Raw genomic sequence first — 26,155 nt, 5'->3', positions numbered from 1 at the left:
AGTCTCTGTAAATTAAAAAATTGGAAATGAAAGATTGGTTGATCGTCAGACTCTTGGTGCCTCAGTGATTTTTACCTCTGGTGTCACTCTGTCTCCTGGAGCTCCTAATTTTAGACGGCTGTTTCTTCTCCCGGCGGCCGTCACTTCCTGTTTGTCCGGTGGGAACTGAGTGGACGCACACACACATTGTGAAGGGGTTCCTGTTCCTGAGGGTCTGTGGATCCACTCAGGGAGAAGGTGAAGGGCAAGAAAGCAGATGGAGAAATTCATGGCTGGACAGAAGGACTGAGCAGGACCACGTTCTGAGAGAAGAAGGACATTTTGAAGGGACAAACTGGAGGAAGAAGAACGATAAGTTTTAAGGAGAAAGAGAAGTGACGAGTAAAATGTGACTGTGAAGGAGAGTAGGTTAACGGAGAAGTTGGTGCAAGAGTTGGATGGCGTATATGGAGGAGAACAGGGAGGACAGCTGATGTGACTTTGGGGATCCAAGAAGGTGACCTGGAGGAAGAGGAGCAGCCGATCGACAAGTTCTGTGGTGGAGGAGTAAATCTGGTCCTGATGATGGGCTGCTGCCTCTTTGTTTACTATCGGGTAAGTCAGATAGAGGCTCAGGATGAACTTCAGCTTCTTCTGTTGGCTCATATTAAACTCTGTAGAGTTAAGGTTTCTAGGTTATGTTCTGTTCTCTCATGTCAAAGTAACGAGACAAAACGAAAAGCCTCTGGGAATAAAAATAACAAATAAGTTCAATTTGCTGTACCCCGCCTTTCGCCCGAAACGTTCACTGGAGATCGGCACCAGCACTCCTCCCGACTCCACTGGGGGCAGGGGTGTAAAGAAAATGGATGGAAGTTTAATCTGCTGAAGTTTATAAAATCCTTTAAAACCTTTTCTCTGAATTAGATGTTTTGTTCTGAAATATGGACACAATGTCCTCCTGAACCATTGTGAGGCATTGTTGCTGCAGCTGGAACATGTGCAGAATCCGTTGGACCTCTTTCACCTGTCCTGCCTGTCCAGATGGGACATTTTTCATCTACCTTGGTTTTTATGGCCTGAAAATGGTTGAATATGAATCCACATCCAATTCCTGTTATCGCCTTTTCATGGTCAGGATGAAATCTGCACCGCTCCTCCAAATGCTAGTAAAGACATGTTGAAATAGACCTGAATGTGTTCTCTTTAGCAACTGTGATCAGAAGCAATATTTTGCATGAAATCATCCAATTAAACAGACTCTGGATGAGATTATTTCAGGTAATTAACAGGAGAGGTTTGCAGGAAGTGGATTGACCTTATTTGGAATAAAGAAGCTCTTCTTCTCTGATTTCTGCAGTTAAAGTTGTGTAACAGCAGCAGAATTGGGAAACAACTCCGAACAAACAGCAGACTTCCCGCTATTGTCTCACCGATCACAACATCCTTCTTCTTCTGCCTCCTGTTTTCTTCTCTTCTGTTCTTTTGTCCCCCCTGCTGTTTATGTGATTATTTTCTCCTCTTCTTGTCGCCATGGCAGCAGACAGGAAGTTTGGTTCCTTGTTCATGTTGAGAGCGTGAAGAGAGTTGTTATCGATATGAGTCAGCTGCAATTATTACCTTAATAATAAAATGCTGTTTAAAACAGTACAGGATGAAGATTAGTCATTCTCAGGAGCATTACGGTAAATTTATTCTTTGTTTCCAGACGACGAAGGGAAATTCCAGAAACTCTGCATGAAAAACAAAGATATAATTGAAATATCTCCAATTTTCCAATTTGAGGGTTTAGCTTTAATACGACAAACTTCCAGAAGACAATGCGATGCAGAGATTTTTGTTTGTTTTTTGCATTAGTTGTTGCCTAAAATTGCAGATTTTGCAGCTCCTTTTTCAAACAGTTTAACATTTGTTTAGCTTTATTTTTACCATTATATAGTCTTTTCACAAGACTTGAAATTGCTGCACATAACCTTCTGAAAAGGGATTTTAACATTGATAAATTAAAGTACAAACATTCTAAAATGTTTGCTATTTTACTTATTAAAATAGCACCCTATTAAAAGTAAAATAAAGTCAGGAGGAGTCGTCAAAGTGCAAAAGAACAATTCCTTTTTGTTCACTCAAGTTCACATTTTTTGAAACAAAACAGAAAAAGGCACATGTTACCATTGTCATATGCAGAAACACACAACTTCCAGTCAGAAGCAACCAATCAGAGCCATGCGGAGGATGTTAGCGGTGTAAATCATGCTCATGTATGCACTGCTCAATATGACCCAGTAATACTGTTTGTCCACAGTGGCCATGCTAACTAGCCTTAGCATTCATGGTAGGCTTTGCTGTGGTGAACCAGCTGCTGTGCAGCCGCACATACGTGAGACTGATTGATGGCGCTAAGACTCGCCTCCTGGCTCTGATTGGTGGTTTTTAATTGGGAGCGTCAGATGGTTTGAGCACCACAGAGAGGAGGTCGAGGAGCTTTATTTTTTTAACAGGTTATCTCTCTCTTTCACTACATGAGAGATTTAACAGACATGTAGAAAACATATTTTATTAAAGTTACATGCTGCTTTGTGTTAATTGGTCAGTTTTGTGGAAATGTTTTTAAAAAACTGTGCAAAATTTTTGAATGATGATTGAATTTTGGATTAATAGTTTTAATTGGTGTATTGAGGAGATTTTTGGACCAATTAGGAGCTCCCTCATATTTACCAGCCAATGAGCTGAAGGGAGGCTGAGATTAGCCAATCAGACTTTAGGAAAAATAGTTTGGGTAACACTTTATTTGAAGGCATGTGCATAAGACTGACATGACACTGTCAAAAACATGACATAACACCTGTCATGAACATAAAGGAGTCTTTATGAATGTTTATGACTGTTGTCATGAAGTGTCATTTGGTAAATAATGACACTTTTAATGCAAAGTTGCTCTAAAAGTTGCATTAAAAGTCCATTAAAAGTGCCAACTTTGCATGATTTTGTAAATAATGACACTTTTAATGGACTTTTAATTCAACTTTTAGAGCAACTTTCCATTAAGTCATAATTTACCAATGACACTTCATGACAACAGTCATAAACATTCATAAAGACTCCTTTATGTTCATGACAGGTGTTATGTCATGTTTTTGACAGTGTCATGTCAGTCTTATGCACACCCCTTCAAATAAAGTGTTACCATATTTTCTTTTTTCATTAAAACTGCCTGCTTTTCATGTTACAGCTCACACTTATGTCATGAACATTCAGTGATTAAATATAGATGAATTTAGCACAAATAAAACCTCCATAAATTTGCCAATTACAAGAAGATTTGGTTTAAATTAAGAAATCAAGGTGGTTTAAATCATATCTGTGTTTAAAATCCTGCTCCCTGTGTTTTGTGTTGCAGAAGAAGAGAAAGCAGACCAGCAGAGATGCAGACGCCCTCAGCCTCTGCAGTCTGGACATCAAAGTGAGTTCATCTCCAGTAAACCTTTTGGTTCTGCAGCCTCTGTTAATGCTGAACCGTCGTTCTCAGCCCCAGAACCAATGAGATGTCTGAGAAACAACCGTTGACTTGAGAGGTCTGACCACTTCCTGAAAGAGCAGAGTGAATCGTTCACACCTTTGAAATGCAGGACGAAAATAGGAACGGCATCCGGTTTTCTTGTTGTAGTTGTTGTGTGTTTGCTCCTGCTGCTTGGCTGCATAGTTGTGTAATAATGGAAAATAATGGAAACTGGAAACTAACTGGAAACAAAAGTAACAGCAAAGAAAGATTTAGCTCCAAGATTTATGGGGTATTCACACCATAAACATTATCACACGCACACGCAAGCACGCACACACACACACACACCCGCGTGCGCGCACACACACACACACACACACACACACACACACACACACACACACACACACACACACGCACGCACATATATATGTTGGAATTTAAGTTTGGGATTTTTTTGCATAATTTTCCAGTCAATATTTAGGTCGTAAACCTAAAGGATAAAGCAAAATGTTGGCTCTATAAAAATTACAAAAGATTTGTTATAGTAGTCGTGTGGCGTTAGCGCCTCCAGTCGAGTTTTATTAGCAGGATTCAACTGGCTGTTTGGATTATAATCTAAAATTGGTTTTAAGTTATAATCTTATTCCCTCATCAAAAATAAAACAACAGTGTTGCCTTAATTTTTCAAGCATGTTTGACAAATCCTTTAATCTCCATGGCAACCAGTCAGCTGTGAAAAACTCATGGGTGGACCTAGATCTGCTCCTGCCCACTCAGCTCCTTCAGACTAGCCAACAGCAATTAGCAAACACCTGGTGGAACGGCTGATCTCATTATAGGAGCTACTTCTCTGTGAAACGCTGGTAAGAACGTTGCTAATGGGCTAACAGAGGAGCCATGCTGTGATTACTTCCTGATGGCGGAGCTTCAGAAAGAGGAGGAGATTTAAAGAAACAGAGGCCCAATTTCAAGGCGTTAAATTAAAAAGTAAAACTTCTGAAGGTGACATAGTTACTTTATTGTGCTATAAAATGACACTATGTGCCTGGAAAACACATAATTACATAATACTGCCCCTTTAAATACTAAATGCTATTTGGAGCAACAGATAAATGTAATGTAATAATATAATAGTGAAATAATGTATATTTTAAATGATGGTCAAGAGAAAAGACAGAACATTATGACCAGGCTGTACTTCATGTCGTGCCCCTCCTGCTGTGTTTTTGTCGGCGTGCCTTCCCGGGCGTTCCCCGTCTCAGCACAGGAAGTGGACCCGTCTCTGCTCGGCCCGGCACAGGAAGTGGACCGGGCTCAGCATGCTCCGGCGGGACAAACAGCCCAAACACGCCATCAGTCTTACTTTGTTCAGAGCAGATACGGGACCTGGAATAAGTTACAGCCCATTGTTTGAGTGCCACGGCGGAGTGAATCACACACAGAACCATTGTGTTCTGCAGGACACCGGGCGGTGATATCTGATTCTAAAGGTCAAAGGTCACGACAAGAGGGTCCATCCAGCACATCCATCCCTGCTGACAAACATGTAAAAACATACACAAGTGGTCACATCAGGAAAAAACACTTGTTGGTCTCATTTAGATTAATTACAAATGAAATAACAATCACCGAGTTTACAGTTCTGTGCAAAAGTTTTAAACCACTTATAATATTTTATGCCGTCTCTTTAAAGATTTACCTGTAAAGTAAAAAATGTAGAAGTTAAACATACTATAATTACAACATTATTATCATTAAAATATAAAGACTAAACTAAAACAAAGTACAGAAGAAATCACTTCATATTTTTAGTTATTTCTGACATTTTCTTTTGTGTTTTATTTATCCTTTTATTAATAATCAATTGTGTTGGATTTTAATTTGTGTTTTTAAATATTTAGCATTTAACTCCTGATTAACTTTTAAATTGTTTTTGCCTCATCTCTTAAGCAAAGCTAATAAAAAGGTCAATATTATAATATACCGACTACTACAACTAATAATAATAATATATTATTAATATGTGATATTACAATATAATAATATATACATATCATTATGTAGATAATATAATTAGATTATATACATATAATACAATTATACAGGTATAATTTTATTATAGACATAATATATGTGTATATTATGCATAGTATATGCACATTATGTCTACATAATTCAATTTAGTTTTACAGCACCAAATAACAACACATTTCTTTTATTATTTTGTTTTATTTTATTATAAAGCAACAATTCACAACTACAAGTAATAGTAGTAGTAGTAGTAATAATAATAATAACAATAATAATAATAATAATAATAATAATAGAAATAAAATTTATAATTATAATTAATTTACTTTACTTGGATAGCACTAAATCAAAATTAGAACACATTATTATATTAATAATTACATTTAAGTCTATTTTTCTAACAATAATTCAAAGCTACAAATAATAACTATAATGATAAAACAATTTATTTTTATAGCACTGATTTATTTATGCTTATAACAATAATTTAATTCAGTTAAATTAAATTTGACTTATTTTTTTAGTGCAAATTCAGAACAAATTGTGATCATAATGAGTTTTGTGTTTACTGTGAAGTTTCTGTTTGGATCCAGAGCCGCCATTGATTTCATGTCCTACTGGTTAATTGAATCCCTCAGGCCAACGTTATAGATGCTCAGCGTTCGATGTTGTTCAGTGAACTAAGATCACACTGACAGAAGACATATTAAATAAAAGGCAGTGACACACTCTCATTTCCCTTCCAAACAGATTTTTATTGCACAGTTGTAAAGCTCAACATTTCAGTTGCTTCTTTCCAGCTGTCTGGTCGTAAAATCTGCATGAACAAGGCGGGTCTGTCTGAAACGTCTGCAGACGAGTCGCTTCGTTTAGACAATAGAGCTGAGTTAGAGGTGGAGCTGCTGCTTTTGTTTAGTGACCATGAAGTGTCAGAGTTCGCTGTTGACTCCAATAATAGTCACAGTTTAACAGAATTTATTTCTTTTTAAAAAGCCTTCTAAGCAGTTCATTTTTTTATCCTAAGTTAACCTTTTCTGGACTCTCTCTTTATCCATTTATTTTTGTTTACTTGTAAATAGAGCATCAAGTTTTTCATCTATAACTAAACATGAGCGCTGCTTTGCAGTTTGGGAATTTCTTAAGAATCTCTGGTTTGATAATGTTGGGACCAAAATGTGTGTGTAAAGTTAGGAAATGCTTCTGTCTACAAATGGAAAGCACCTCATGTTCATGTTCTCACCAAATAACTAATAACGCCAACAACAAACATAGTTATCGATCTGGAAACTGCTGGACAAAAGCAGGACACAGCTTCGGCCGCCTACAGGCTCACATCCCTTTTAATGAGCAGACTGGGGTTTCCAGTACAACCAGTAGCTCCAGTACCAGCTCTACTATCAGCTCTAATGACTTGAGAATTGAGGTCATACTGACATTAATAAATATATTTAAATAAAAGTTCATTTAGATGAATATTTATTTAGATAAATGTCTATTAATGTGGCATTCAGAGCTACAGTCGCCTATGTTGTCTGGCAATGGAAACCAGTATAAACTCTCAGTTGTAACCTATGGGGTGCCCTTTGTAACGCTAAATATTTAGCTGACAAACTAAACATTTAGATCAGAGCTAAATTGTAAATATTTATCTTGGAGCTAAATAGGTTAGCTAAATACTTATTTTGAAACTAAATAATGTAATATTCAGCTTGCTAACTCAATATTTAGCTTCAAAATAAATATTTAGCTAGCCAGTTTAGGAGGTAGGCTAAGATCATAGCCTATTACCTAAATATTTTATCTGGAGCTAATTGAAAGATACATATTTAACTTGCTAACGAAATACTTAGTTTGCCAACAAAATGTTTAGATTGGAGCTATGTTGGGTTATTTACAGATTCTGAAAATGTGGATTTCAATGATGGAAGACATGGAAATCTAAAAAGCAGTAGTTCTTTAAAACAAGTGTGTGCTTTAGCAACATTTTCATGCTGTTTAGGAGTATGATAAAAGAGAAAAAGACTTGAGTTGCTTTGGCAGAAATAAAACTTTCCTTTTAGCCCGATGTAAATAATTGTTTTATTTTGGATGTTAGGATGCAGTTAGTCAGCGTGGGGCGCAGCGCTGCTCACAGCCTGGTCACTGTTATATCACACTCAGCAGCCGCAGGCCTGGCAGACGTAGATCGGTTTTCTGGTGGCATGTTATGTTTCTACTTGTGTTCTAAAAACAAAAGTTCAGCAACTCACTCAGAGAAACAAAAAAACATTCCTGCAGAAATTACTTTTTACAATTATATAAGTATTCCTGGCATTCATTGCTTTCTTTCCACCAGCTTTTCTTGTGAGTGACCTGGTCTTAACCTACTAATTATTTTATTATTTTTAACACACTCCCTTGGTAAGCTAGCTGTACACAGCAAATTAAAGGTCATGCAGCATCTTGCAGATCACCACAGTTTGAGAAAGATTGCTTTAGGGTTACTCTGTGGCTGTTTGTTGTTGACATCAACAGAATATGTTTATAAATGTTTCCACAGTTTGAACAAAAAAAAAGCAAAATAAACAGTTAAACTTCATGTGGAGCAGAATGTTGCTAAATGCATTAGAAATTAGGAGGAAGAATAAGAATGGAAGGAAGGAAATCAGAGCGGGCCAGAGCTGAGTAAGTGGAGCAGAACCAGAGCGTCAGTGAGGGAGGGGCGACCCGTTGTCTCTGACGGGGGTTGGACAGAGGAGCAGACGATCTCAGGATTCACGGCGTGTTCGGACATTTTTCCTGGACGGTCTGAACAGAACAGACCTCCAATTTTATTCTGTGAACTTTAAAGAGCTGCAGGATCAGTAGGAGCTTTTCCTGGGTCCTCAGATGTTCTGGGTTCCTTCGGCCTCTGGGTGATGATTCGGTGGCGCTCTAACGGTACCTGTTGAAGTCCGGGGTCATCAGCATGGTGGCAGGTCAGAGGCCTGGTTCTGTGCTGGGACACCTGCTGACCTCTGGGTTTTCCTCTCAGAACCACAACATGGGGAAACAGGAGGAGGTAAGACGTTCCTCCAGGCAACCTCTGTGGTGGAAATCACACAGAAATCCAAAGATATTTTCACTTTTTATTGTTAATTAAAGCTTCACACCAATGATAAACAACATATATTTATCTCTAGTTTACATTAGATCTGCTCACTGAGTGGCGTGTTGGTTTTATCCTGATCTGACCCAAAATCTAACAAACTTTATTTTCTAGTTTTTGTTTTTCTGTTCTCTAAATTATCAAATGTTTTGCTCTTTAAATACATCCTTTCAAATCTACTTCTATTATCTACTCACTGTAGTTTTCATCTATTTCCATGTTATTTAGCTCTAATTCATGCTATCTATGCTGCTCTTTTGTGTCTATTTTTTGTCTTTTTTAATTTGTCGAGATTATTTGTAAAGTATTTGAATTGGAAGAAAGTTTTCCTCCAAACATTTTAAGTAAGAAATTATTAATATATCTGTCTGATGGACCAGTGTCTATCCTCTCTTATAATCTGATCTGTTTCTTTCTTTCGTTTATTTATTCTAAATATTTGTAATATTTATGACCTTTTATCTGTCTGTTTCTTTTCTAGTTTTTACCTGTCATCTCTTGTGTCTGTTGTTTGGATTAGAAATTAATAATTAAAGTTGTTTTTGGACATAATTTAAAACAAAAACATAGACTGGAAGAGCATATTTTATATTTCTATATTCCAGCAGGTCAGTTTACTGTCATCTATTGATTTACTGCGATCACGTCCAGGACAAACAACCTGCTGACAGGGAGCAAGCCGGCCGTCTGTGGAAAATGTTTATTGTTTTTCTTGTCAAAGAAAGCAGCAGATATGAGAATTGATTCACCTGAAAGCCTAATTTTGTGGTGCACCTCAAGGATCCATGTTTAGTCCACTCCCACTGTTTTTAAAGACACTATTATATCCATGTGTAAGTTTTATTCTAATAAGTTACAAAAACGTTGAGATTATATAACTTGAACTTTACAGCAAAAACACAAAATATCGACAAGTATTTTTGGTCTAGTTTCTTACACTTAAAATAAGACAAAATTAACTTGCAAGTAACTTTTCAGCAAGAAACCGAAGCTTGTTTTAAGCTCTGATTTAACTAAGTGATTCAAAAGAGAAACCACATAAACTCAAAGTCAGATATTTCAATATCCATCTTAAATCATAAAAAGTGTTGGTACTGACTAAATGTTGCTGGATGATTAATTGCCTCAGTTATCGCGATAAATGATAATATTGTTGCTATTAGACCATTTTCAAATAGTATACCGGTAATGCTAAGAACACATTCTCACAGATCGATAAACTTTAAATTCTATTGAACATTTAAACCTGGAACTGGAAGAGATTTTAAATATCCATGATAAATAAACAACAGAAATAACAAAATAAGCACTTTGGACAGAGGTTTGCAGTCACAGAGCATCTTTTAAATTCAGCCAAACAGCTGAACATCTTTGTCTTTTTCTGAGTCTTGCCCATTTGCTGTGCAGGAATGCTGCTCAGGGCTGATTTCTCTTAAAGCGATGAAATCAGGAACTCTGACGGTTAATGGCGACGTTTTTCATTTTTCCTCCAGGAGTCGGGCACCAAGCGCAGCAAACCTGTTCCCAGGGTGGCGGCGCTGGTGAGCCTGCTGCCTCCGGTTAAAGCCACTTCGCTGAAGAGGATCGGCCAAACTCTGCAGGTAAACCGCCAGCAGATGTTCCCACTTTTCACTGAAAATGTTGCCGTAGCTTTCTGCTACAGAATAACAATAAATGTTTCTGAGCGATAAATTGTCCTGGAAGTTATTGTGATAAATAATATTTCAAATAATCTGTCAGTAGTGGTAAGAACCCATTCTCAAAGATCAATAAACTTTTAATTCTCATGTACATTTACCACTGGAACTGGACGGCATTTTAAATATCCAGTCAAATAAAATGGATGGAAGGTGAAGTTGTGGGAAAACTGCCGACCCGCCAGAATCTGGGTTTCCTTTCTGGACTCACAAATAACTTCCTGCTTATTGTTTTATATCCATCCATCCATCCATAGTGGGGTCGGGAGGTGCTGCTGCCTGTCCAGCTAACGTTCCTGCGAGAGGCGGGGTCACCTGGGCAGGTCGTCAGTCTGTCGCAGGGCTTGTTTTATATTAATGTTGGAAATATTTAACATGGTTAAAGAAATCTTTAACTGAACATGTTTAAAATGCATTAAAAACTGATGACATAATTCTAATAAACATGAGTAATAAATACTGATAAACCTGAATAATGGCTGAGATTAAACCTTGAGTTCTTTCGTAATGGATTTTCTTAGACACGACTTTAAACAGAAAGATTTTTTTTTTTCATAAGCTTGACATCGAAGGGCAATCACTGTGTGGTTTTAGTATTGATTACTAATTTGGGATTACAGTGATGCTAATCTGGACTTTTATGTTGCTTTTGGATTAATGACTTCCTCCTTACTGAGTGGCCGTTCAGCCAGCTGGAAAAGTCAATTCCTGTAAGTCACCAAATAGGGCAAATTTTGTCAATCTAAACAAACTAAAACAGGGAAAGTTTAGTTTAAGTTAAAGTCAGGCAGAGAGAAGACTCAAATAATTTAAGATAAAAAATATATAATTTAATGTTTATTTAAAAGTTTCTGTGCCTGCAGCGCTCCGTCAGTTTCCGTAACGAGAGTCGAGCTTCAACTCTTCCAAATCCTCCGCCTCTTCCTCCTCCTTCCTCCTCTTCCTCGTCCACGATGACGACACGCGTCGTTTCCGCGACCGTCTCCAGCCCTCCGTCCTGCATGACCATGACGCGGGTTTCCACGGCAACAGGCCCCGCCTCCAAGCGCCGCGACAGCAAGCTGTGGAGTGAGACGTTCGACATCCGAGTCGGAGCGACTCTGAGTCCAAAGGAGATAAAAAGACAAGAGGTTGATTTTCTCTACTCAGAAATGATCAGATTTATGTTTTCACACTGCAAAAACACAACAGTATTTTTATAGTTTATTGTATAAATATCTTAGTTCACTTTAAATAAGAAAACTATCTTACAAGTAATTTTCAGCAAAATATACAAGTTTGTTTTAAGTCAATAATTATTTAAAATTGATTTTTTTAAATATTAGTTCCTTTGGCAGATAATTTCACTGATAAAAAGTCATTTTCCATGTTTTAAGTGAAATAATCCGCCAGTGGAATATAAATATTAGGGATAATTAATTTAAAACAAGCCCCTATTTCAAGCTGAAAAGTTACTTGTAAATTAATTTAGTCTCATTTCAACTGAACTAAGATATTTGCTCTAGAAAGTAGACCTGAAATTCTTGGTAAGATTTTGTGTTTTTGCAGTGTAAGTGAATAATGTTCAGTCTCTTGTGATTTTTATTCAACATAACCGTCTTCCTACAGGCCATTTTTGAGTTGGCTCAAGGAGAACAGGACTTGGTGGAAGACCTAAAGTTGGCCAAAAAGGTAAACAGCAGCTTGGTTGTTGGTTGTTTTGCTGTCTTTCTGGTATTTACATTAATTAAATTGCAGGCGTACCACGACCCGATGCTGAAGCTGTCCATCATGACTGAGCAGGAACTGAACCAGATCTTCGGTACTCTGGACTCGCTTATACCTCTGCATGAAGGTGAGACCAGCTTTCTGATAAAGGCCAAATAAAACATTTAAACATTAATTTGACGTCAGTTCCTGTGGGGTGCCATTAGTAAATTTACGCAGTCAAAATTAGCAAAAAGTTGGAGTATTAAGTTGTAAGAAAGGAAAAAAATGGTGGTTCATTGATTAAAGTCATATTTTCACCATGTCATTCATTCAAATTCATTCATTTATAAATGGCAGAGTTTCCAACTCAATATTTAGCTTTCAGGCTAAATATTTAATTTACAATCTAAACATTTTGTTTTCAATTAGCAATTTTGCTTGCCAAGTAAATATTTGTCTTAAAGCTAAATATTTAGTTAACCAATTAAATATTCAGCTTGAAACTATTTTGTTAGCAAGCAAAATATTTAATTTGTAAACTAAATATCTGGCTTGCTAACTAAATGTTTAGTTAGCCAGATACAAATTTATTTAAATTTTTTTTAGTTAAAAAGCTTAGTATTTATTTTCAAATTCCAAAATATGTAGCTTCAAACAAAAATATCTAGCTATCAAGATATTTAATTTGTAAGCTAAATATTTAGCTAGCTCAGAGCTGTATATTTAAATTGCTAAGTATTTAGTTAGCAAGCTAAGTATTTAGTTTGTAAGCTAAACTCAAAGTTGTAGTTGCCAGTCGAACTAGAACTTTTTCATTTAAATTACAGAGGGTTTACTTAAAACAAGCTCGTATTTATTGCTGAAATGTTACTTTTCAGTTGGTTTTGTATTTTTTCAAGTGAAATAGGATATTTACACTTGAATTTAGACCAAAATTCTTTTTTTTTTTAGACCAAAATTCTTTGGTAAGAGTTTGTGTTTTTGCAGTGTAGCAACAATTTCTGACTTTTCTCAGACTTGCTGAGTCGGCTACGAGACGCCAGAAAACCCGACGGAACCACAGAAAATGTCGGACACATCCTGACCGGCTGGGTGAGCGTTTCTCTGTCTCATCTTATCAGCGTTATAAGCTGGGCGGGATACCTCATGGCGATGTGCTGGTGTCCCTGCAGCTGCCGTGTCTCTCCTCCTATACGCCGTACTGCAGCAACCAGGTTCAGGCCAAGGTCCTGCTGGACCAGAAGAAGCAGGACCGGCGGGTCCAGGACTTCTTGCAGCGCTGCCTGCAGTCTCCGTTCAGCAGGAAGTTGGACCTGTGGAACTTCCTGGACATCCCTCGCAGCCGGCTGGTGAAGTACCCGCTGCTGCTCAGAGAGATCCTGAAGCACACACCCAACGACCACCTGGACCGGCAGCACCTGGAGGAAGCGGTGAGGAAACCCAACCCTGATGACTGCTGGTTGCACTTGTTTAGACTGAACTCAAACATTTTGCTAGTTTTTCCTTACGATTTTTTTACTTTTCAAACTCAGAAATTTCTGAGATTTTTTGTAGAATTTTTTTAAATCAAGCTGGCTTTGATTTTGTACTTTTGCAGAAATTTACTCTTAATTTTTTTTCCCTCGATCTACACCGGTCCTAACATGGCGTCCTGAAAACACCACTTTCAGTTTGTTCCGTTAAGAGTTTCAAGCGCTACATGTAGCATTGATTTTAGACTCACTTTTAAATGTGTGTTTTGTAAAATGAACACGTTTCCACCACAGCTTACTGCTGCGGCCATATTGAAACGTGAAGTCAGCCTTAAAAGTTTAAACTAAAGGTATTCTGAGTTCCTCCCAGTTTGACTAACTTTGATTTTTCCGACCCGGAAGTCATAATTTCCCAGTTTTGTTTGCAATCTGAAGGCAGCTCGTCTCTGGCCCAACAGATGCTGATGGTGCAGAGCGTGGTGGCGGACATCAACAGGCGGACCGGAGAGTCGGAGTGTCAGCACTATAAGGACCGTCTGCTTTACTCAGATGAAGGACGGCGGCACGAACTGATCGACCGATCCAAGACGCTCAGCTGCCACGGAGAGCTGAAGAACAACAGAGGAATCGTTAGTGTCTCTCCAGAGTTATTCTAATCCACTTTTATTGTTTTGATAGTTTCTCACCAAACTTTCATAATTTTTATGTGGTTTTGCAGAAGCTCCACGTGTTTCTGTTCCAGGACATTTTGGTGATCACCCGGTCGGTTTCGCTGAACAGCCAGCCGGTTAGCTACCAGCTCTGCCGACAGCCAATCCCCATCCGCCAGCTGGACCTGGAGGACGTATCGGACGGAGAGATGAGAGTGGGCGGGTCCATCAGAGGGGCCTTCAGCAACAACGAGCGAAGTCAGTGACAAAAGTTACAGCGATTAGCTTCAGGCTGAAAAGAGAAATAAGACAAAATGAAATTAAAAGTAACTTTTGATCAAGAAATGGAAGCTTGTTTAAATAAACAATTCTTCAATACTGATGAAAAATGCTAGTTCCACTGGCAGATTATTTCACAATCAACAGGCACTGCCACGTTACCAAGCAAAGCCAGTCCAGCCCAGCCCGTTACCTAGCAACCCCAGTCCAGCCCAGCCTGTTACCTAGCAACCCAGTTCTAGATCCACTGGCTGATTATTTCACTTCTAATATTTTTCCATATTAGATAAGTGAAATAATCTTCCAGTAGAACCTGAACTTTATTTAAAATAAATATTAAGGTATTACTCCTGACTCCACTAAGGGACAAGGGTGTATAGAAAATGGATGGATGAATGGATTAAGAAATTTTTGACTTAAAACAAGCTTCTACGTCTTGCTGAAAAATTACTTCTAAGTCATTTTCCCCCTTAATTCAAATGTGCTAAGATGTTTGCACTTGAAACTAGACCATAAACAATTGGTAAGATTTTGTGTTTTTACAGTGTGGTCACTGGATTCACTGCAAAAATTTGTATTTTGTTCTAGTTTCTAGCGAATACATCTTTCTACAAATGAAATTAGACAAAACTAACTTATAAGTAACTTTTCAGCTCAATATCAGAGCTTGCTTTAAATAAATAATTCCTTAATATTGATTTTTTTTTAAAGTACTAGTTCCAATGGCAGATTATTTCACTTGTAACATTTTTTGCATGTTATAAATTAAATAATCTGCCAGTGGAGCTAGCACTTTTTAATGATTTTTCAACAATTATTGTCTTAAACATCTCCTATTTCTTGCTGAAAAGTTACTTGTAAGTTAGTTTTGTCTCATTTCAAGTGTTATAAAATATTTGCACTATTAACTAAACAAACACATGGTAATATTTTGTGTTTTTGCAGTGTAGTTCTCCAAATTTGTATGTTTTTTTAGCTAAAGAGCCACAGTTACACTCCTGTTCTAGAGTGTTGGATGATTTTTTCCCCCAGATATTTTAAAAATAATTTATCATTAAAACTAACTTTCTTCTCCTCTCAGCCAAGAACTTCTTCCGGGTTTCGTGCCGGTCAGGAAGCCAGCTGCAGACGCACTGCTTCCAGGCGAGCGACGCCTTCAACAAGCAGCAGTGGATCAATTGCATCCGGCAGGCCAAGGAGGCGGCGGGAGAGCAGACTCCTCAGACGGAACGGCGTACAGAACCAGAACCAGGAGAACCGACCGATTCGAGCGAAGATTCAGGAATCAAAAACAAAACTTTGGCAAAGACAGAAGATGTGAATCTGGAAGATGTTGGTTTATTCTCAGAGAGCATGATGACCGACGATGATGGGATGTCATCAGTAGAACCAGAGATGGACGGTGAGAGGGAGTCAACACCAGAACCAGAACCACCTGCAGACTGCTGGATGGACCAGGAAGTAGAGAGTACAGGTGGGAAGGACGCTCTGAACGCACAGGAAGAGGAGGAGGAGGAAGTCGGCACCGATGCCGGAGACAACGAGGAAATGATCTGCAGATGCTGACGGAAAATAAGCTGAACTGAATTCAACCAAATAAAGAATCAGTTCAGATACTCAACAAAATGTTGGTTCTGATGGTTAGGAAATTTGTGACCTTCCAACCACAAACTGGGTGTTTTTTATTGAAGTTTTCTTACACGGCAAAAACACAAAATCTTACCAAGTATTTAAGGTCTAGTTTCTAATGCAAACATCTTAGTACATTTGAATTAAGATAAAACTAACTTAGAAGGAACTTTCCAGCAAGATATAGGAGCTTGTTTTAAGCCAATAGTTCTTTAACATTTATTTTAAAAACAAATTAAATCCACTGGATTTTTTTACTCTTTTATAACATTTGTCCAAAGTTATAGGTGAAATAATCTGCCAGTTGAACTAGTACTTCTTTATTAATAGTCAAGAATGATTGACGTTTCTCAGTTTCTTGTGGCAAATTTTTGTCTTTACAAACTCTGAAATTTCCTTGCTCTTTTCTAGAAATTTTCTGAGGTCTTCTATCTTCTTGCAAATTTGTATTTTAAAAACGTGCTAGATTATTTCAGTCATGACAAGACATGTTCAACATAGTGAAATAATCTGCCAGTGGAACCAGAATTTGGTTGCTAGGTAACGGGCCTTAGTTTGGTTGTGGTTGCTAGGTAACGGCACAGGCCCGTTAACTTGAAATAATCTGGCAGTGGAACTAGAACATTTTCACCAATATTTAAGAATTACTGACTTAAGCAAGCTCCTATATCTTAAAGTTACTTGTAATTTAGTTTTGACTTATTTCAAATGTACTAAGATATTTGCAGCAACAACTAGAGCAAAAATACTTGAAATATTTTGTGTTTTTGTATTTTCAAGTTCCAGTGTTAAGTTCTTTAGAAAATTATGCAATTATTAATGCTTGTCAATATTTGAAAATTGTGACAAAACAAAATTATCATTTATTGCAATAATTTATCATCCAGTAAAATGTATCTAATTTTAACTAGATTCTAGTGAAAAACCTAAAATTTTGTGTTTCTGAAGCGAATAACATTAATAATCCGATAATTTGGCTTTGTTTGCTGCAGTAGCTCATTTAGCCACTGTCACAGATGTTGGCGCTATGTTCATCGTTCCAACAATTCTCACTGTAAAAATGGGTTTATTTTATACTTTCATGTTTGGAAAAAGAAGCTTCATACTGTTTTATCCAGATGGGTTTTAAATGCTGTTTTATAAACATTTTAACGTTTGTCTCAGCTGAACTGAAACTGGGAGCTGACCCAGTTTCAGTGGAAATGGAGAGGAACCCATTTAGCAGCAGAACCATCAATCTTTTAGAGCATTTTCAGTTTTAAAATCAGAACCAAGAGTTATCGGTTTATGTTTCGGTATAAATCTCAAACAGATCCCAGTTGGTTTATGTGCAGAGAGAAAGCTGTTGTACATGTATTGTACATAAAGACTGTATATGAGGAATATGTCCATATGAATGCCTGAATCATTGTTTATTAATGTGCAACTCATAATTCAGGAATGTCAATTGAGCCAAATGTGTCCTAGTGTTATAACTGATTGCACATCTCAAAAGCACTGAAAGGAAACCATCCCCTTTATTCTGCTGCATCCAAAAAAAGAACACAAGGCATTCAGGAACATCTTTGTTTAATCAAAGACTCAATAAATTTTCAAAGTGTCTAAATGATTTTGTGTACAAATTGAATGCAATTTATAAACGAGTGCAAATAAGAGCTGCAAACATTTTCCCTGCAACAAATAAACCAGATTTATGGAAATGTTCATGCTACAATCATATCATGAAAGCAGGGGGCAATTCTGACTTTATGTAGGAAATAACTTCAAGGACAAAACAAAAATATTAATCTCAGAAAATTAATAAATAAAATCTGAAAATAGTTAGACATCTGAAAACACTTAAATCTGGAAAAAAAAAGAGAAATCTGAGAATAAAGTTAGAAACATAAAAGTTAGAAATTATAGAATAAGTCAGAAACAAAATAAAAAAAGTCACAGATCTTAACCCACTGACCCCCTGAAATTAAGGGTAAAAAGTCATATCTGAAGAAAAGTCTGAAATCTGAGAAAAATGATCAAAATATAAAAAACAATAAATCAGAAATATGAAAAAAGAATTAGAAATCTAAAAGTCAGAAATCAGAAAGTAGTAAAAAATCTGAAAAAATAAAAATAACTAGAAACAAAGAAATCTGAGAATAAAAAAAAAAAAAAATCAGAATTAAGTTTTTTCTGTGGTCCTAATCTTCTTCCAGATTACACATTACAACATGTACCAAATGTTTTTATGTTGGCCCAGAACCCACAAAGTTCTGGTAGTTATTCTAGAATTACGGGCAAGGCCTCCGGTTTGAAGTGTCTCTTCGCCGCCTCGGCGCTGTAGTTGCTGGGCGGCGGTCTGTCAGAGTCGGGTCCATAGCGCAGCCGCTGGTGATATGTGGCGTTGTACTTCCGAGAGGAATCCAGTCTGCTTTGAAGAGTCGTGCAAAGGTCGCTGAGTTCCTTGCTACGAAACGAGGGACGACGCACAATCCATCCAAACGTGCCGTCCAACTCGCCGTCCTCCTCGTCAGACATCAGCTCCGTCGTGACGCCGCGCCAGAGCTCCAGCTCCTCCGCTTTCAGCACGCTCTGCCTGGCCAACAGTAACTGTAACAAACAGACAGAAGATCAGGTTTCATCGAAATATCTGACATGTATGGGGGAACATTAGGGACAATGTAAGAAACTTCCAAATTTCCTTTTGGGAAAAACGTCAGAATCTTCTCATTTTAGTAACCCTAACTCTCTTCCATAATTCTTAGATTAACATCCACAAAAAAAGTCTGAATTTTTTTCAGAGGCCCTAATCTTCCTTTGTACTTCTGATATTTATGTCCAAATTTACTAAGAAAAATAATCCGAATTATCTCTCTTTTTTGACCCCAACTGTCAATTTTTTTTTTTTACATTCTTGGAAGTAATTTTGTTTCAGTGTCTTCTGAGGGCAACATCAAAATTTCTTAGAATTCTTTTTCCAGTGGTCCTAATTTTCTTCCATAGGTTGGTCACAAATCGCTAAAATTCAATAAAATTTGTGGAACTTACTCTCTTCCTTCTTGCCCGACTCTTGGAGGAGTTCTTCTGCGAAGCGGCCTTGTGTGCAAGGTGTGGCTGCTGGTACCTAAAGTTTCTTCGTATTGTCTCAAAATAAGTCTTGCAAGAAGCTGGAATGAAAGCAAGTATGTGTCAAAATTGCATAGAGAGAAACATATCAATATCAAAGTGAATTCCTTACAAATGAGGACGCCGCTCTCCACTCGCTGAAAATCCGGATATGCCCTCAGGGATTGGACTAGGCTTGTGGTAACTGCATGGTTGTGCGCAGAGCTCATTCTATGAAAACGAGAGATGTGAGTATTTCAAGAGTTTGCGACATTAAATGTGAACAAAAAGGAATAAAATCTCACCCCTGTTGGGGCTCGTAACGGCTGTTGTTCGTTTCCGCATTGTGAAGACGGCGAACCGCTTCCTGTAAAAACAAAGATGAGTCTGATTAGTATTAGCCTGCTATGCTATCTGCTGCATGCGGAGTTTCCTGACTATTATTGATAAACGATTGCTTCCTGAAGGCATGGTCTGTGTTTAGCTTTTAAATTTTACCCAACTGCTAATGTTTGCCCGTGATGTAATGCACCAGGTAAACGCCAGGAAGCTTACTGTAAGTTACTTGCACTGTCAACAACTGTCCTCCACTGCCAAGAGAGAAGGGCAGATCCAAATGAGACTGCTGTTAATGTTAATTAACTATGTGGACATGGACTGAACAACTTCGTTCACTTCATCACCTGCCATTGCTAAAAGTACAGACAGACTAGAATTCTGAAACGGTGTAGAAAATCCACGTTATCGTTCTCAACTTCTCCTTCTGTCCGCTGATTGGCCCGGTTAAAATAAAATTACCAGAGACAATCCAAGGGAAAGGAAGAAAGGCCAGACTGTGCTGAGAGCCGTAATTATTTTCAAGCATGGCACTAGCTAGTTTAGATTATCATGCAAACATGATTAATTCAGACTATCTCTGCCACATAAAAACGTGTGAATCTAGAAAGCTGCAAAAAGCGTAATTTCATCATATGTTGAGGCTACACAAGGCAGCCTCTTTGACAAAAAGGATGTTTATGGTATAAATAAGTACATCTTTTAAATATTTTGTAATTTACACTGCATTTTAAAATGATATCAACTTATGTTTACATCATTTTAAAATTCAGCAGTGAAGTATGTAAAGTACAACTAAAATGGCTTAATTTAATTCAAATAAATAGAGTGTACTCTAGCTAGTACAATAACCAAATGTGATGAAAAATAGCATAATAAATTATAGTGTTTCTCATGAACACGTGATATATGGTCTTGTACAGCCCGATAACACATTTAGGGTGTATTCAGACCGGATAGTCCGGTAGACTCGGATCGATTGGGGACTAAAATTGCAACATTTGTTACATTTTCAGAACTCTAGTTCGCATTCACACCCACTGTGTCAAACGACTAACTGAAAAACCTGTTCCCCCCGTCGCCTGTGGGGGCGCTGCACTAAGAACTACTGAAGGAATCGACACAAAACCTCTGAAGAAGCCCAGCGCAACTTCCATCTTCACAAAAAGTAAACAAAAACGGAACAGTGTTAGATTTTAGCGGTTGTAGGATTTCTTCATTGATGTACTTTACTGGTTTGGACCTGGCCCGTTAGCCGCTAACGACGCTCCTGCAGGCGCAGTTACTGTCCACTAAACCAGGCTGTTCCAATGCGGGATGAGCAGGAATCACAAAAATGATCACAGCGCCTTTATTTCTTACCCGATTTCTATAAACATGGCTTAAATTAAAACTGAGAAAATTGCTGATGTTTGTAAGTATTCTCCCTTGATATAAATCTATAGACAGTTTGGTTTCTATCAAAATGCAAGAGAGGACTAAGGAAATTCCTCCATCCTATTTGATGATTATGTTAATCTCATAAGAGAAGCGATTTTAAAAATAGACTTTTCTTTTGTCCGTGATGTGTCCACCAGAGGGCGCATTAACAGCAGCTACCTACTAGCCAACAGTCCGGTGAGTCCAACACAATTTTCTACATGCGTTTGTGAAACCGAATCGAGGCTTGGTTCAGCCAGGTTATCCGGAAAATCCCGGTTTAATCCGCTATCTTGCTATCCTGGTTTTGTGAAACAGACTCTCTGGACTCCCTCACTGTGCAACAATAAACAGCATTTGTTTATTATCATTCTGTATTCAACACACGTGTTCGCCGCTCACCGCTAGTTTGGCATTGTTGCACCGTCTTTTCCTCGGGTGGGTTTCCGCCGGCCCGGGCTCGGTTTGCCGTTTCTCCTCCAGGCCAGAGATCCGTTGTTCCAGGGAAACAAACCTGTCATCCATGGAATCAAGTTTCTGATAAAGGCTTTCGGAAAACTGGGTTATCTGGCGAGACAACCCGCTGATCGCGGATAAAACCGTATCGATGTCTGCCGGTGAATTCTCCACATCTGACCCAGCGCCGTTGGAGTCTCCATTCCGAGATCCATCGCTGCAGTAAAGCCGGTTTTGCTCAAAATACTCCGACTGACAGAGGTCCTGTTGGCAGTCTTCACAAAGGTGGCGTGGTCTTTTCTCGGAGACGTCCATCTTTGTCGGGTTAAGGTGGGTTATGAGTGGGAACCGTTTTAAAAGTAGAACTGGAGGTGGTGGATTGCAAATACCTGAATAATAATGAACCAGAGGACCAATGGGAAGAAAGGCACCTATTTATGGCAGGCAGATTTAGCATAAAATCGGTTCTGCAAAATATCTCGATATCTAAAAATGGGATTTGAATAGAAACAGCTACATTTCTGTTATTCTGAATGGTAATTTAAGATATATGCATTTACATCATGATTAGCTAATTAGAACAATTCGAGATATCTTAAATTGCTTTATGGATTCATCATCTCAACAGTCACAAATTTATAATTATGGCAAGCAGATTTAAGATAACCTCAGTTCCAGCACATTAACTAATCAAGCAATCAATTTCTACAATAAATGTCAGCAACAAGGCCGTTCAAAGTGATTTATATCATGAAAACACAAAAATAATAAGTAAATACAGGATATTTTGACTTAATGGAATAATTATTCCATCCAGATATCAGTGATGTAATTCTGATGTCAGGGTGTTAATTCAAGATATCCAGAAAAGAAAACGAGTCTAGATTAAAAGTCATTTGGATAATTTAGAAATTTAGATTTAGGAATTTATCAACTTCCTTAATCCTAAAACTCTTTAGTTTTTAAAATGTATCTTTGATTAAACTTATTTTAAGTCATAATAAAAAGAGAGATATCTAACATTTTCTTTATGACTACAGTCATGATGTAATTGTTGATATCTGAAATATGTGTTTCAAATCATAAGTAATTTATTGCAGATACCTTTAATTAAAGCTCCCAAATAATTTAATTTTAAATCAAAAAATTTAATTATAAATATCTTAAGTAATATGTCATAAACCAATTCCACATATCTGGAATATGTATGCTGAAGCCTATTTTATGTTAAAACGGTCTGCCGTAGTTGCCATTATCCACTTTGACAGGATACAGAGATCCAGCCAATCACGGCTTTTCCTTCCAAAGACGTGAAGTTCAATTCAAATGCTAATTTTATTCTTTATCATGTTAATCTGGCGCCTTCATCTCAGCAGTTTCTGGCACAGAGAAACGCGACATCCATTGATTTTTACAAACCCGTTAATATTGTTTTTATGTTTTGACTCTTATTTTTCAACGGTGCACAGGACGAAAAATGGGATTTTTGACAGCTATTGACACCTTGTTCTGCCGTGCGCATGGAGATTGAGGGCTTTCGGCAAGAGGTTTTTGTCAGAGTCAAGCACTGCCAAAAATGGTCAAAAATGCTGTGTGTCCTTCATCTCAGCAGTTTCTGGCACAGAGAAACGCGACATCCATTGATTTTTACAGACCCGTTAATATTGTTTTTATGTTTTGACTTATTTTTCAAAGGTGCACAGGACGAAAAATGGGATTTTTGACAGCTATTGACACCTTGTTCTGCCGTGCTCATGGAGATTGAGGGCTTTCGGCAACAGGTTTTTGTCAGAGTCGAGCATTGCCAAAAATGGTCAAAAATGCTGTGTGTCCGTGTTCTCCTATCACCCCCCCTCCCCTTGTGCCTAGCAGAGGTTTTCGTATTTAAATGAAGTTGCTGAGTGCCATGCAAATGCAAATCAGCTGTTGAGCATGGCCTTTTGACTCATATTCATTTTGTAGCTAACCCTTTTTACTTTCTGTTCACCATAAAGAAGTATGTTTGGAGAAAGAATATTAAAACAATCTATCTTATCCATTAAAATATATATTACATGTGTGTTAGGAGCACAGAAAAACTTAGTTTTGGTTGAATTGATGATATAAAAGAAGAATATGCATGATTACATACAATAGACTTTTGTGAAACGTGATCTTGACATTCCTCCTATCTAAAGATTTATCTTGTGATGGGAGGAATTGCACAACTTAATCAAAAATAATAATAAAAAACATGTTCCAGAGTGGTTCATTGTACATAAAGTAGTTTTGTGAATAATATTCAAACGGTAACACTTTATTTGAAGGGGGCTGAATAAGACTGTCATGACACTGTCATAAACACCTGTCATGAACATGAATAAGTCTTCATGAATATTTATGACTGTTGTCATAAAGCCTCATTCGGTAAATTATGACACTTTTAATACAAAGTTGACATTATTCAAAATGTCTTTGTTATGACAACTTGACATTAACCAAGAAATTAAACTTTACCTTTAATAACATAAAGTTACCTAATTTTTAAAGTGCAATCAATGATACTTTTATAACAAATTTATATCAGTAATGATTTCTTGGTTAATGTCAAGTTGTCATTATACATTAAACATAGTTTGTTGAACTATGCTTTACTATTTATTACCAACTGCTTTTAATTATTTTTTCTTACAATTGTTTCTAAGTGTTTTCTCTTTTTCATTAAAGTTTTTATTTTTTGTAAGAATGTATTAATGTGTGTGTGTTTTTTGTTTGTTTGTTTGTTTGTTTTAATGTCTTATGTGTGCATACTAAGCTGGAAGTTGCCAAACAATTTCACTGTAGTTTCATAATAACTAAAAGATGCCTGTAGCTCATAATGATTGTCTGTTCTGTATTAACAGCTGATGGAGGAAGGCAGAGAGTACTGGCAGCAGAGGAGGTGGCATTCTGGGAGGATGGCAGCTATGAGATGGTGTCAGGATGGACTGTGGTGAGTTTGAGACCCCTCCAACCAGGAGCTCAGTGACATCAGGACTACATTACAGGAAGAGACATCAGGTCGGAAGAGACCTCAGGTCTATGCTACAGGAGAGATGTTCGGCCTGTCCTGAACGCAGCATAATGTTTGATCATGTTTGGACATAAAAACACTGCCAGATGGTCCAGAAATGGACAAGCATTTATGTCTTATTTTGTGTGCAAACTGTAAAAAAAAAAAAAAAAAATGAAATAAAGAAAAAAAAACTTTTGTCTCTTTTATGTTCATCATACATGAACATGTTGCATATAAGCAATATCTAATGAATATGGTTTAATACAGTATTTATTTTTATATAGATTTTTTAAAATACAGCATTAAAAATATTAATGATTGGGGCGGGGTTTATTTATAAAGACATAAGTGCTATCCAATGGGCACACATCAACCAACCAATCACATGTCAATGATGAACTCTGATGTCATTGTTTTTCATCCAATGACTGAGAATCCACGTGGGTCTGCTGAAGTGCCTTCCCCCCTCACCGCTCCCCCATCCAAGGATTCCGCATTCGACAGAATTCGACTCCCGTGAGTGAAAATGTAAACTGTCGATATCTGTCGCTGACGAGCTGAGTTTGCGTCAGAATACGGCCATATTGGATCTGGTTTGAAAAATTCTCAGCCTCTCCGAAAAGGGATTCTACGTGTCAAGAGCATTGTTTATAGAAAAAATGAGGAGTCGATTAATGCCAAAAAACCTTTGATTTTTTTAGATTAATCTCTGAAATTTTCTAGGAAAATAAGAACATTTCTGGGTTTCAAATGTAAAAAAAAAAATCTGCTAGAAACAATTCGGAAATTTTGAAATTAAACTCACAAATTTTCGAGAAAAAACAAGGAAATTTCAGATTTTGAAAAGATGACAATTTGCTAAAATGAAAGGAAAAACTTTGAAATTTTGAGATTAATCAAAGAATTATTAATTAATTTAAAAATTCCTGAGTTTGAAACATATAAAATGTAAATTCTGGTTTGAAAGATTTTCATACTTTCTGAATGGGAACTTTGTGACAACATCTTAGGGATGTTGTAGACAGAAAAAAAAGAGCAATTTACACCAAAAAAAAAACTGAGATACGTTGGGGTGGAAAAAACAACTCAAAAATTATTTTTGAGTTGTTTTTTGTTTTAAAAGTTGAAATTTTGTTAGAAAAAAATCTGAAATTTTAAATTACTCAGAAATAAAAAAAAACATGGACATTTCAAAAGTTGAAATCTTGCTTAAAAAACATATATTTTTGAGAAAAATCACAAAAATATTCTGAGTTTCTAAAGTCAAAAATGCTAAACTTTTGAAGCTCAGAAATTTTCCTGTTTTTTCTAAAAGAATTTTGAGATTTTATTGCTGAAAATTTACTCCTTTTTTTCTATCTACAACAGCCTTATATGTGTCGGACTTCAGCAGGGTTACTGATTGATGATTACAAATGTAGCGCAGCATATCTAGAGAAACTTATTATTGTGTTTATCTGTAGCATCAAAATACATTAAAGATCTGCTGTTGTTTATGAACCTTCCAGACCTCTCAGGTCTTCTGGTTCTGGTTCTGCAGCATTTAGCTTCTGTGCACCACAAATCTTCCAGAAAACTGCAAAACTGTTGAAACACTGAGTTCCTTTATATCACAGATATTCTTTTATTGAATATAAATAAACATTTTTCTGTGTTCTGTTGTATTTTCTTGTCTCTGCACAAATAAAGATTGCAGTAAATTGTTAAAAATTAATTGCACTGTATTGTTTTCTGTGACTATGAATTTCTGAGTGTTAAACGTTATTGTGTG

General features: G+C 37.1%; 2 protein-coding genes across 5 annotated transcripts; one reads left to right on the top strand and one right to left on the bottom strand.

Moving 5' to 3' along the window:
• arhgef3 (Rho guanine nucleotide exchange factor 3) lies at positions 1-17,664 on the top strand. Of its 4 annotated transcripts, none has more exons than XM_088005855.1 (11): positions 1-594; positions 3,377-3,439; positions 10,133-10,240; positions 11,185-11,466; positions 11,945-12,007; positions 12,074-12,170; positions 13,041-13,117; positions 13,198-13,455; positions 13,956-14,126; positions 14,240-14,405; positions 15,508-17,664. In XM_088005855.1, the coding sequence occupies exons 1-11, from the start codon at positions 562-564 to the stop codon at positions 15,990-15,992; spliced, it is 1,803 nt and encodes a 600-aa protein (XP_087861981.1). In that variant the 5' UTR covers positions 1-561; the 3' UTR covers positions 15,993-17,664. The 4 variants fall into 4 exon arrangements, with proteins under 4 accessions (XP_087861981.1, XP_087861982.1, XP_087861979.1 ...); XM_088005856.1 differs by having other exon boundaries at positions 2-594; positions 11,200-11,466; XM_088005853.1 differs by having other exon boundaries at positions 4-594; positions 14,216-14,405.
• Positions 17,608-21,679, bottom strand: LOC106911563 (uncharacterized protein C14orf93 homolog). The gene is made up of 5 exons (XM_014978368.2): positions 21,297-21,679; positions 19,445-19,506; positions 19,273-19,370; positions 19,083-19,201; positions 17,608-18,644 (listed from the first exon to the last, which is right to left on the bottom strand). Exons 1-5 carry the CDS (start codon positions 21,663-21,665, stop codon positions 18,315-18,317), a joined length of 978 nt encoding a protein of 325 aa, XP_014833854.2. The 5' UTR covers positions 21,666-21,679; the 3' UTR covers positions 17,608-18,314.
• Positions 21,680-26,155: the final 4,476 nt, after the last annotated feature.

This window comes from Poecilia mexicana, unplaced genomic scaffold, assembly GCF_051168715.1.
Source record: "Poecilia mexicana isolate PSO_F unplaced genomic scaffold, ASM5116871v1 scaffold_5, whole genome shotgun sequence".
Classification (NCBI taxonomy): Eukaryota; Metazoa; Chordata; class Actinopteri; order Cyprinodontiformes; family Poeciliidae; genus Poecilia; species Poecilia mexicana.
This window is presented reverse-complemented; position numbering and strand designations above follow the sequence as displayed.

Excerpts from the sequence above, each read along its gene's own strand:
- arhgef3 (XM_088005853.1), top strand. The coding sequence starts at position 562 with ATGATGGGCTGCTGCCTCTTTGTTTACTATCGG. Across the intron at positions 595-3,376 it reads GCCTCTTTGTTTACTATCGG|AAGAAGAGAAAGCAGACCAG; the intron begins GTAAGTCAGATA and ends TTTGTGTTGCAG. Across the intron at positions 11,467-11,944 it reads AGGAGATAAAAAGACAAGAG|GCCATTTTTGAGTTGGCTCA; the intron begins GTTGATTTTCTC and ends GTCTTCCTACAG.
- LOC106911563 (XM_014978368.2), bottom strand. The coding sequence starts at position 21,665 with ATGGACGTCTCCGAGAAAAGACCACGCCACCTTTGTGAAGACTGCCAA. Across the intron at positions 19,507-21,296 it reads GCAACAATGCCAAACTAGCG|GAAGCGGTTCGCCGTCTTCA; the intron begins GTGAGCGGCGAA and ends TTGTTTTTACAG. Across the intron at positions 19,371-19,444 it reads CGTTACGAGCCCCAACAGGG|AATGAGCTCTGCGCACAACC; the intron begins GTGAGATTTTAT and ends TCGTTTTCATAG.